General features: G+C 36.7%; 1 protein-coding gene across 1 annotated transcript; it reads right to left on the bottom strand.

The window, feature by feature from the left end:
* Positions 1-774: 774 nt before the first annotated feature.
* Positions 775-7,078, bottom strand: LOC116249711 (uncharacterized). The gene is made up of 7 exons (XM_031622927.2): positions 6,913-7,078; positions 5,866-5,986; positions 3,874-4,022; positions 3,012-3,119; positions 2,760-2,879; positions 2,387-2,560; positions 775-1,231 (listed from the first exon to the last, which is right to left on the bottom strand). Exons 1-7 carry the CDS (start codon positions 6,976-6,978, stop codon positions 1,130-1,132), a joined length of 840 nt encoding a protein of 279 aa, XP_031478787.1. The 5' UTR covers positions 6,979-7,078; the 3' UTR covers positions 775-1,129.
* Between the last annotated feature and the right edge of the window lie 4,158 nt (positions 7,079-11,236).

The following is an 11,236-nucleotide window of genomic DNA, read 5'->3' as shown; positions in this document are numbered from 1 at the left end:
AATCTTCAAGATCTACGGCTACATGTTATTTCAGCCCATCATCTGGCTGTGGAGACGAGTACATACAACACAGACCGACCACACTCGCTTCAAGAATTTGATGCCTAACAAAATGTGGTCCTTGGCACGCGTTGTCAAAAGAAACTGTCATCTGAAAGCTTTCATATTTTGTTACGTTTTTATATATTTTAAAATGTATATTTGTTTAGTATTTTACAAAGTTTCTTGAAAAATATTATTGAAATATCATAAAATTTATGCCTGTCAATTTCGTTGAAATAAGATCTCAAAAAATAATTTTCTGCTTAAACTGTGAGTAACAATGACTCTTAAAGCAACATAACCATCAACGAAACTAATTGATGATTTATGTAATCCTATATGTGTGTGTGTGTGTGTGTTGGAGGCTGGGGGCCGAATGAGCAAAATCAGTTGAAGCTGGTTTCTCATGTCTCTCTTAAGATCCACCAATCTTAAGGTGAAGCAAATGTGAAAGGAAATTAAAGGGAAAAAAGGAAGAGAGAAACATAAGTGAACAAGAAAAGAAGACTGAACTAACCAATCTCAAAACCGATTTCACATGTTTAGATGTTCTCTCATAAAGCAAATTTCTTAGTTCTAAACAAGGAACCCTCAGTACCTTCGGTTGATTAGCTTAGGCAAAAACTAGTACAGCCATAGATCTGATCCTAGAAGCTGTTCTATATATAACTATAAAAGTAAAAGGGCCACGTCTATAACTGCTAAAGTAATCCATTATGTGCACTCTAGTAATAAAAAATGAATAATGCAGAGCTCTAAATCCAACACTCTTGGATGGAACCAATTTGTTAAAACAGCCGAAAGATGCAAAGATCAGCTGCCTTAATTTGTCTTTGTGCTTGATACACCAACTAAATTTTTTTCTTATTCTACAATGCACTTACCCTCACGAATGACAGAAGTGAACTCACAAACAACTTCCCGCAAGGGGAAAAAGAAAAGAAAAATGATGCGCATCCCGTGAAAAAAGGGCGTCCTAAATCTTGCCTGGCCGCAGTCTTTCAATCCTTTTCCCGGATTGGGCTGGAAATTGTTCAGTGAAGCGCTTCTGAGTGTAACAAAATATTCACGTCTTTAGCTGTTACTTTCACCGATTGATTGGAGTGTGCATCCGAGTAACAATACGGTCGACAGCATCGCGTGACATTACCAGCGTGTCATGCTGTAATATACTATATACGTTTAGACCCTGCAATCACAAATATGAATAATCAAACTCAGAGCAGAAATAGCAAATCTAATAGGCCGAGGGAACCGTTTTGAGCACGAATAAACTGTTACCAACAAAAGTAAGTTGTATTGAATGGCCATTACTGATGCTACGTGGGAACTTTGTTAAAAGAAAGACCAAATATGGATGATGTCAAATCTTACAGACTTTACAGAAAGTCGAATTAACCCCTCTTAATGTTATGAAAATGGCGGAGAACTGGGAAGCACAGAGGGGGATCAACCAAATGGAATCGAGTCCAATCAAGTAACTAAAGAGCTTCCAGAACAAGCAGTAGAATTAATTAACATCCTAGTCATTTTCAAGCAAGCAAATTCTATTCCATGGTCATCCATACGCCCAAAATAATGAAAATATGACAAATTATTGGAATTGTACAGCAAGATGGTTGTAGAATGCTAGAATACCTTTAGCATGATATATTCTTAATTAAAACATTAATGCTTGAAGCATTGTCATTGCCAAACAGAAATATATCATGATCATATGCTGATATTGTTCACAATACTATCACAATAATCTGTAATTTTATAAAAATATTTAAAAATTTAATTGTATGCTTACCTTTGTTGGCTTTATGTTTTAGAAAACATCCACATTTGATGATCATATTTTGAAAAAGAATATTATAAAATCTGTCATCTCAAAGATTTTCTATTTCACTATACTGTTCAAAATTTAGAATTTCTGAGATCCTTCTGATATTATAAAGAGGCTCGAGTCTTTGATGGCTAACATGGCCCCGTGATCTATTGTTTGTGGGGAGGGGTAGTTTTGCCATTTTTGGAAAACTATTGAATATTTTGGTCGTTTTGCAAAAAAAAAAAAAACCTTTTATTTTTTCTGTTTTTGCCTTTAAGAGGGGAGTTTTCCTTCAACTACAAGCGGCATTTCCATAATCTCGGGCCCCTCACACACAGCCCCCTGATAGGCCTCAAACATACGACCTAAGCTGATATTCTCCCCACAAACAACATGAAAGGAAAATCCTTAAACTGTTGACTATAGATGTATCTGAATCTGAGTCTAATACCAAAAGAAAAAAAAACCATAAAGCACTTCGCTTACTGAAAAGCAAAATAACGACGGTGAAAGGATGCCTTGGAAACTTACAATTGACGGAAGAACGTTTACATAATGAAGATTCTGTGTGGCCAGCTTCAGTTTCTCATCTATAGGACCGCCATCCACCACCAACAACTTTTTAGTATTCTCCATTTGTGACACGTAATTCACAATGTTCTTAGTTTTATGTGAAGGAACTTCCAAATCCTCAAACACTAGGAGCTGGAAAAGAGAAGCAAGCATAAAAAATACAAAAGTTACAGCAACTTAACCAACAGTATTAATGTTTAAGTACAAGAATGCGCACACCAGCATAACAATATCTATATAGCGAAACTCATTGTGATAAATCGTCACGTGCAGAAAATGTGCAACCATTCTAATTGAATGAAAATCAAGAAAACTTCAGAACTAGACTTGCCTTCCCTTCTGCAGTTCGTGCAGACAATGCTATTTTCAAACCCAGACGCCTGACCTTTTTCTGCAACTTGATTGCATGACTCCTTGGCTTAGGCCCATGCATGGTTGCACCATGCCTAAACTGTTAATTGATTAGCGAAGTCCATATTCAGACAACAGTGATTCTCCAACTCAAGAAGAGTATGCAGAGAACTATGAAAATGTCATTATGAAATATAGACCCAACAAGGAAGAGAAAAACTAAAAGTATGACCTGGGGGCCACGCAATGTTCCATGACGAGCTCTGCCAAGACCTTTTTGTTTGTATGGCTTTTTACCTGTCCCGCTCACTTCACTAATAGTCTTTGTTGAATGAGTTCCCTGTAAATCAACAACATAGAAAAGGAGATAACATGCAGAACGAATGTTTGAAAAGGAAGTGACATGTCTGGGTCAGTCATTTTACAGGTATCACAGACGGTAAAAGTAGTGCACGCATATGAAGTAGCTTTCTTATTCAAAGTTCATGTGACTGTAGCTGATAAGAAGTTTGGTCCCCTCACAACTTCACAATATCCCACACCATTCATGGTGCAAAATTCAGGCCCTATGTCACATGAGTGTGGGTACAAACACAGGTGCAGAATAATCCAAAAACTTAGGTGCAGAAACATGGCTTACATATATATATATATATATATATATATATATAATACTAAAAATACCAACTATCAATTTACTATGTCCAGGCTGTGTGCTGTATATGCACCAACGTCCAGAGTGTGAACATGGATGCAGCACCCTTACAGGGAAATCCATGTGACACAGCTAGCCCCACATATTTTCAACTGGAAACCAAATTACATTTAAGGACTATCAGCGATGTGAAATCCTCATCTAGTTGGAGTAGTCTGTGAAGTTATTTGAAGAAAGACAGTACAACTGCTCGAGACTGATTGGTCGTATATATCTTACTACAGTGTCATCTGGATTGCTGAATGCCATGATTGACTTATTTAAACAAAACAGGGGGATGAGAAATCCATATTACTTAAAGAAAAACAATGCAGTGTTGGTAAAAAATTATGAGATAAAAAATGTTCAATGAAGAAGATAAGTTCTAGCTTCTTAGTACCTGTTGCCGCTTTGCTAATTGCCACCTCACAACCCGATGAATAATGTCTTTCCTGATAGGCACATCAAACACGTCTCCAGCCAAAACCATCAACCCTTTGTCCTCATTATGGAAGTTCGTGACCCTGGTAACTAGGTCCTCATATTTACCTATACCAATGAACCAAATAACAGTTAGATATGAATATGGGGAACAAATAATCTAATGAAAATGATTGAAGCAGCGTCATGAAACTGAATGCAATGATAAAATATCATCTACAAGGTGTCCATCTAAGACAAAAATAATATATAATAAAACATAATAGGGTCAAGCAGGAATTATGTCATTAATGAGGATGATCCTTATCAGTAGCCATTATCCAAGATACACCATTGTTTTTTTGGTACACATATTTGTTTTCAATGTTTCAGATTAGAAATTCAAACTTTTATCATACACTTTTCATGTGCAAAAGGTATGCAGGTCAATTTGACTATGCATTGATACACCCATTCGCCAGACAGATACAGGTTTTTATTGACTAGGTCTTGAGCTATGTCACATGGGTGTACGTGCAGGTGCAGGGCCACGGCTGCATGTATGTATATATTATATATAATAATATATATATACACATACACATATATCCATGATGTATATTCATAAAATAAGATAGCAAAATAAACCAAAAATACAAAATATATGAATTTGCTATGTCCAAGTTGTGTCCCACAACTGTACCCCTGTTCAGATGGGCCGACGCAAACACTGTTGTGGGGCCTTTCTAGGCGTATCCATGAGACATAGGTCTTGAGAAAAAGATGCCACACTGAAGGCCATAAATGATTATTGCCATCATGAATGGAGCATGAGCTCATCCAGAAAAGAAAAGTGATTTTCCAGTTTTATTTAATTTACATATATTCTTGAGCTAAATCTCAAGTCAATTTATAATAGCAACTGAATGCTCCTACATATTCTGCTTCCACCTTTTACTCACAGATACAAAATGTACTAGTACTCATACTGTCATAACTTATATAAAGCAAAAGAGGAACAAATGCCTGGCTTCAACTTTCACCATCACCAAAACCCTGGCTTCACTTGAAAAGGGAGGATTAATGATATTATATTTACGAATTCATGCATAATTCATAAATAAGTTAAAAAGTAAACTTATTCCAAATAACTAAGTGTGAAAAAGTGGGATATAGAAGTTGACCAGGATCTGACTAAGCTTTATATAAAAAAAAAAAAACAGCAAAAGGCTCATCTACACAATCAAGCAATAGGAGGTCCTATCAAGCCAAAATGCTTTTCTGTTTTCTTCTTTTTTTTCCATGTAAGGATAACTAAATGCATACTCTGAACCTGCGACTTCACTGTCATTCAAGAGATCTCTTTCAGTTTCAGCTATGTGATTTTCCTCTTGTTTCTAGCAAGATATTTTCACTTATCTTGTTAGAAAGCTCAAGTTTAAAAAATTTCAAGGAAATGAAAAAAGTTGTACATCTTTGTGTTATGTGTGACACCGTCTATTTCCTTCGTCTTCAAGCCATGTGATTTTCCTTTCAGTTTGAGGCTTTGAGCAAGATACTTGGACTTATCTTGGAAGCTTAAGTTAAAAAGATTCCAAGAAACTGTAAAAAATTTATAGATATTTGTATATGATGGCCCATTATCAACTGGACTTGTGAGTGCTCTCAGAATCTTCATGTACTTCCTTATCTTTCAGACCACGTGATTTTCCTTTTAGTTCTAAGCAAGATGTTTTCACTTACCTTGTTAGAAAGCCCAAGTTAAAAATGTCCAAGAACTGTTTATGGATATGGCAGAGCAGCGCTACTATCTACCGTATTTGCATGTGCATGTGGGCACCTGTGCAGGTGTGTGAATCACTATGAATTTGACTTTTGTTTGTGAGTTTTTGTGTGTGTGTGTGTGTGGGGGGAGGGAGGGAGGGAGGGAGGGAGGGAGGGAGAGAGAGAGAGAGAGTCAAGCGCACAGTACCATAAGTACGATCTGGAGTTATAACCCCTTGCTTTGATAACAATTCTGGAGGAATAACGCCTTTCTCAGGTGTCAGTATGGAAGTAGAAAGTCTTCTGCTGGAGACAACGAAAGAAGATCTCTGCAAATGCAACAGAGATAAAATAACGAACTTTTTCAAGTGCCAAACAAACATGCACAAAAATATCCAACGGAAATTGCATAACTAAACGATGTAACGCCCAGAATTTCTTTTCTAGCACTTGAGAATGAAATTAGTATATCAGTCAGCTTCCAATTTATAGGATTATAATGGAAATGGTCCATGAGTTAAAACATGAAAGAGAAATTTCTGCACAGTTCGAGATTAGAGAGGACAAGATAAGTTCCAAAAGGAGTGCTTATCTTTCCAGCCAATCCTATATTCATACTAGCAGAGATGTACTCAGGAAAGACCCCGCAGCACAGACAGCAAGTAGAACGGAATGTGGCAACAAGTCAACCCTTTCTCTAACCCATACACATACAAATCAACTTGAGGGAACACCACTGATGTATTTGATCAGATTGTGCCTAAATGTGTTAAAGACAACGGAAGCACCATAAATCAGCTAGTGGCATAACCGAAGCACCATAATTCGACAATGGCCGACAAGTTCCCAATGAAATCCCGGACACGGACTCGTCTGAGACCCCAGACACTTTTAGTCCTACCCTGGATCGTCTGCTGATGCTTGACACCATCCATTGAGCTACCCAACGAACGAAGAGGGTTCCAAAGTTATGAAAGGAAACCAATATAGAGAACAGCGCACTGACGGTAAATGCCATAAAGGAGCTCCTCGGAAACAAATGAAGGGCACTCAACGACGAAAGCAGATACCTCGCAGAGAAAGATCAAAGACAAAAGATCGAAAAAAAAAAAGAGGAAGGTGCATGCTACTGGACGGGATATATGGAATTCATTCGGTACCGTGAAGACCCAAATTTGTGGGCTATCTAATGCAATTCACAATGAGCAACTCTAACAACATAGAAACACAAGAAAAAGAGAGATAGAGAGAGCACCCCGGAGAATTCGCGAACAAGGTTTCGTCCCGAGCGAAGGAGAAGATGAATGGAGCTCCTCATCATCCCTGATGCCGATTGCCCCCTGGGTCTCAGGGCTTAGGGTTTGTCGAGGTCACAAGGCGGGAGTGTCGCCAGGCGGGAGTGTCGCCAAGCGACGGGTACAATGTTTCTCGACTTTTAAGAACGATATAATTGAAGAAGAACTCATGATCTATTAAATTTAACGTGATTTAAGACTGATATCGTCTTGTAAAAAACGATAAGATTCAGCAAAATGAAAACGTAATCTATCGCGATGATAAAGGGAGGGATCCAAAATGTCGCGTTAATAAAAAAGGCGATACAACCTTCTTCGTTGTGACTTGTGAGAGTAGGCATGTCAACAAATATCGAATACACTCTTAAATATATTTGCTTTTTTTTGGATATTCACATTTAAATTCGGATTCTAATACGAATAAAAAAAAAGCCAGATCCGAATCTGAATCTCATATTTGATTTTACAATTTGAATTCGATCCAAATCCGAATTTTTAATAGGCTGTTGTCAATGTAATCGTATTAGATGTAAGATATTTGTCTAAAAGTGAATCTGATATGAATTCATAACTGAATCCGAGAGGATATTTATGTATATCTGAATCTGATTGAATGTCACTTATTAAATCCGAGTCCAATCTGATTTTTTGGATTGGTTCGATCGGACATCCGATTCAAATCGGATATATTAACATCCTTAATTGTGAGGTAAAGGGTTCTATATTTAATATTAATTTTTCATTCAAAGTTATATATTATTGCAAATATGCCAAAATATCTAAGGCCAATTAAATTGCGCCAAGGTTATAAAAGGGGAGTGTACATCTGTGCATTGCAAGCGTTTGGACGGGTTTGGTAGAGTCTTTGTTTTGAACTTTATGACATCAACTCTTTATACTTCAAAAATATTTTTGAAGGAGAAAAAGATAAATGAATGGATACCGATATGCAAATTGAAACATAAGGGCGTGTCAAGCAAAACTAGTACTAAGAGATAGATGAAAGGTAAGGACTCTGATCCATAAAAATGAAATACTCTCTTCACTCAAAATACTCTCCTCACTCGAAATGTTAACAATGTGTATTCATAAAAGCAAAGTTAGCATAAATTTTAATAGCCTTCCCGTAATAACTTTTTATTTATATTTTGATCAAAATCTTGTCGTTAAAAGCAATAACTCGGAACTGAATTTGACATGTCATTCCTCATATCTAAAAAAACTCACACACAAACATCATATATATATATATATATATATATATATATATATATATATATAGAGAGAGAGAGAGAGAGAGAGAGATTGTTACTGCAACTTATTGACTAGTGACTAAAGCATGCATATGACAGGTTTCTGAGTAGATCGATCTCGAGTCAAAAAATTTTTTTATATAGTTCAAGGCATACCATTGTGGGATTTTAATTGCTTTATCGTTGGTCACAATTTAATCATTCCAGGTTTGGACAACTATGGCTTTATGAAAAAGAGTTTGGCGAGATATTCACTTCATTAAGGGCAATGCTGTTTTTTCCAAAGAAGGTTGTACTAGCTTTTAAGTCTCACATTCAGCTTGGTTGAAACTTGAAATGCAACAAGATTGCCAAGTTTCATTGCCACATCCATGATACTTGAGACTCAAAGGTGAATGAATTGAGCATTAGTTGGAAGATGTGTTCTTGAATCACTTTGATTTAAGTGTAGAGATGGAAATACCTTTTTTTTTTCATAAAATGACATCTCACAGACATTGGAAAAATGTCTTCCCTTCCATGATGGTTGATGGTGTTCAATATCAATACAATAACTACAGCTTCCATGGTGGATTGGGTATATTGGGGCCTCAATGTATTTTCACTTTCTTCTAATAATGCTTGAATTGCATGGATGCATTTATTGAGCAAGAGGTGAGATTGGTTGTCAAGGAATTGACAAGATGGAAAACACTTAGGGTGGATGGTTTTGAGGTGGATATATTAAATGCATTTTGGGATATCATCAAATAGGAGCTTATGATGTTATTTTCAAAAGTTCACAGAAATTATTCATTGCCTAGAGTGTTTCATATTGCTAACATCAACTTTGATTCCAAAGTCTAGTGATGTTGTAACAACTCGACCCATTATTGGGTTCTGACACCGGTTTCGGCAGATCCCAATCCGTTCCTAAGCAGTTTTGGCTTCAACCCTAAAAAGGCTAAGATTCAGGACAACCATCTATTTAACATCCCTTACAATTTTTAATATGAGACTAAATTTTTGAGGCATTACAATCCACTTCCATTAATAACCAAGACAACCAGCTATTTAACATCTCTTACAATATTTAATATGAAACTAAATTTTTGGGATGTTACAATCTACCTTCCTTAAGTCATATGCATCCGTGCGTGTAGGACCTTAAATCCGAGTGTTGAACCGGCCCTGATACCACTATAATAACCTGACTCACTTCTTGGTCTCGGGCCCTTGGTTCGGCGGATCCCAACTCGCCCCCTAACAATTTCAGCTCTAACCCCAAAAAAGACTAAGAATTAGGACAACCATCTATTTAACAATCCCCTTTATAAGCCCTTGAAGATCCCTCATAATTTTCAATATGTAACTAAATTTTTGGGGTGTTACCAATAGCAATTATTAGACTTGTATATAGAATTGTCTCCAAGGTTCTCGCTAATTGGATAAAAGAATGAATTTCTGATTTGATTTATCATGCATAGTTTGCTTTTATTAAGGGACAATACTTGCTACATAGCTATACGTTTCTTAGGCATAGAGTTCATTCATTCAATGAAGCCCAGCAGTCAATTTGTTTTTGTTATCAAAATGGATCTTAAAAGAGCATATGTTCATGTGGAACAACCTTTCTTATTTCAGTCATTAAACATAATAGGTTTGGAAATGTTAGATGGTTGGGTCATGGAAATAGTAACAAAGGCTGAGGCACAAATTTAGATCAATGGCATCATGGGCTTGTCTTTTGCTATGTCTAAAAGCCTTAGACAAGGAAGGGTGCCCTCGCCCCCCATATTTGTTTGATATCATGGTAGAGGCACTACTTACTATCATGGGACAATGTTCTCTCTCTTTCTCTTTCTGTCTTGGTGGTCTATTTGGGAGGAACGCAACAACAGGGTCTTTAGGGGTACCTTCTAATCGTCGGAGTCTGTGGCACGCCTTGTGTAGGGAGATGTTCACTTTGCTATTCAGCTTCAGCGCCATCCTTCGTCAACTGCTGGGTAACTCGGCCGCTCCATCTGTCTACTCTCTCTCCACCCCTCTTATAATGTTTTATTGTGTTGCTAACTTGTATATTCCGCACTTTTATTTTGTTTTTGCGGTTTGTTCTTGTAGTTAGGAGACTTCTTGTCCTCAAATTTTGTTATATATTTCTATTTTATCGGCTCTCTCTCTTTTTGAAGAAGGCTTATTTGTTTTTTCACGAAGCTCCAAGTTGTTATACTGTTTTTTCTCCTTCTTCCTTTGAGCCAATAGCACCTTGACTTTTGCACTTCATTTAAGCTAATGGATTTCCTTTTCAATGGCCTTTTTATCTCCTTTGATCATATCATCTAGGAGCTGGCCAATTTGATCATTTAGTCCTATACTTAGGGGGATCTCCTGCTTTTTAGCAACCGTCATGTAGATGTAACCAAATTTTATGGGTGCAGAGCTAGATGGAAGTGCCCCTATATGACTTAAAATTGTTCTTAATTGTAATTTTTCATCTATATCCATTCATGTTCAAATTCGCCATTCGACTGAATCTGAAGTCCAGATCTATTTTGACAGATCATGTCATTATACAATCCAAAACCATGTAGATAGTAGAATCTACTGATATTGGTTCATGTTACCAATATCTAAATATACAATTCTAGTATACTTTTTGAGAATCATGGCTTGAAAATAGACATTCTACCATCTACTGATATTGGTTCATGTTACCAATATCTAAATATACAATTCTAGTATACTTTTTGAGAATCATGGCTTGAAAATAGACATTCTTCCTTTAGATCATAAATCCAACATTTTTTCAATGCTCAATGCAAAAGAAAAAAAAAAAAGAATAAGGATCTTAAGTATGGATCTTGGGTCAGGCCTAAGGTCCTTAGTTTGATGAACCATGGATGTCATTGTGAAGCTTTTGCTACATCAGCAAAAGCATGCCACCTTAAATCCATATCAGATGCATGGATTTCAAATCTTGAATAACCAAATGCCCCCCTTAAGATTTGAGAAGCATCGATTTAAGACCAAAACCTTCCCTTTCAACCTTAAA

Source organism: Nymphaea colorata, chromosome 3 (genome assembly GCF_008831285.2).
Source record: "Nymphaea colorata isolate Beijing-Zhang1983 chromosome 3, ASM883128v2, whole genome shotgun sequence".
NCBI classification, from domain to species: domain Eukaryota; kingdom Viridiplantae; phylum Streptophyta; class Magnoliopsida; order Nymphaeales; family Nymphaeaceae; genus Nymphaea; species Nymphaea colorata.
Note: the sequence above shows the minus strand (reverse complement) of the source record. Positions and strands in the feature narration are given on the sequence as shown.